Source organism: Buceros rhinoceros, unplaced genomic scaffold, assembly GCF_000710305.1.
Source record: "Buceros rhinoceros silvestris isolate BGI_N320 unplaced genomic scaffold, ASM71030v1 scaffold1664, whole genome shotgun sequence".
Lineage (NCBI taxonomy): Eukaryota > Metazoa > Chordata > Aves > Bucerotiformes > Bucerotidae > Buceros > Buceros rhinoceros.
The window spans coordinates 1-1,721 of NW_010407461.1; the positions used below are offsets into that span (position 1 = coordinate 1).

At 60.0% G+C, this 1,721-nt stretch overlaps 1 protein-coding gene across 1 annotated transcript in view; it reads left to right on the forward strand.

Annotated features, from left to right (window-relative positions):
- The first annotated feature begins 969 nt into the window (after window positions 1-969).
- The window catches only part of SCARA5 (scavenger receptor class A, member 5), a 33,994-nt gene continuing 33,242 nt past the window's right edge, over window positions 970-1,721 (forward strand). The window contains exon 1 of the mRNA XM_010134460.1: window positions 970-1,081. Within this exon, the coding sequence (XP_010132762.1) occupies window positions 970-1,081 (112 nt within the window). The remainder of the gene's footprint in view (window positions 1,082-1,721) is intronic.

Genomic DNA, 1,721 nt, shown 5'->3' on the forward strand with positions numbered 1-1,721 from the left:
GGTCGGGGGCTCCCCTTGCTCTTCTCGACCCCCGGTCCCGGCCACCATGACGCAGCCCGGGGACTGAAAGAGGGGCCACGGGAAACTCGCTCCCGCGAGGTTCCGCCCAGGAGGTGAGTGAGGGACAAAGGGACACGGAACTCCGGGAGAGGGATGTGGGATGGGGTGCGGGGATGGACCCCCCTCCACCCGTGCGGGGTGGGCTGGTGTTACCCTGAGCATCCTTGCGTGGGGACCTGCTACACGCCGGGATGCAGGAGAGGGTGCTGTGAGACCCTCCCTCCCCCGGCGGAGTGGGACCAGGGGTGCTGCTCCTGGACAGGGAGGTTCCTGGGATGGGGGGGATGGCAGGAGCCGGGTGTCCCCATAGAGCACAGCACCCACGTGCTGACACCAAAGGACAGCTGGAGCTGGGGGAGTCTCAAGGGATGAGTTTGGCAGCGCTCGACAGGTCCCACTGAGTGGGTGATTTGCCCCCCACCCACACCAGAGCCCCACCGGGAGCTGGAGGCTGACTCCTGATTCCATAAACTCCTGGTGGCAGTGGAGGCACAGCCTCCCCAGGGCTGACACTTCACTATGGACATGGACCTATGGACTGATGGTCCTTAACCCCAGCCTCCTGAGCAGAGAAGCAGCAACACCGGGATTCGGCCCCTGGGGAGCAGACTTGGCTCCCGGTCAGGGTGCTGGAGAATCTAGAGGTGCTGTGGGTGCAGGGTACCCCAAGCCCTGGGCATGAAAGAGGTCCTGGAGGGCTTGTACACTTTGCCAGGTGGGAGCAGAGGGCTTCCCTTGGCCACACGTCCATGTCCCCAGCACCAGACCACACCATGTTGCACTGGACCATGGTGCTGGATCCACACAGGGTGCAGGATTAACCAGGATCAGGCCTCTGCTATGTCAGGATGTTCTGTAGCCACCAAGCACTATCTCATGGGCCTGTTCTACCACACCAGCAGCAGGAGGATGGAGAACAAAGCCATGTACCTTCACACCTTCAATGAGAGGGAGAACGGCTCCATCTTCGAGGAGCCCTTTGAGGGAAGGAACCTCTCCAAACTGAACCTCTGTGAGGACGGTGAGTACAGGCTCCATGTGTGGCTTGGTCTGGGGGACCTTTAAACCTGGAGAGCTTCTTGGAGGGGACATGGGATCTTGGATTGTTCAGAAATTCACTCAGCAGCTTGGCCCCAAGCAGGATGAGACATCTGGGTGAGTGAGGTGCTCAGCTCCTGCTGCAGGTCCCGTAGAACCAGAGCAGAGGAGGAGGGTGCCCAGTGTGAGGGTGCCTTGGTGGCAGCAGCACCATGATGAGTGTGTGTGTGTCCCAAACGGAGCAGGAAACTTCTCCTCTGCTCCTGGCACGGCCTTACTGGGAGAAACACTCAGGGAATCCCACTGCAAGGAGGTTTCTGTGCCTCCTTTCCAGTTACTCCCCCCCTTTCTGGTCTGATGGGGGGATGACAGACCAGGGCACTGTGGGCTTCTCAAGGTGCCCGAGATATTGTGTGGTTCTGCCACGGACCAGGGCTGTGCTCCACAGAAAGTCACTTTGCTTGCTAAAGGCTGATTTTGGGGGGGGTCAAGGGTCTTTTTTTCTCCTTCAAGCCTCTGGCTCTCCTGCACGTGGACCTCTCCAGAGGTGCCCTCAGTAGGGATGCAGCAGGACACAGCAGGACCACATCTCAGCTGTTCTCTAGCTGCTCCACTGTGGACTT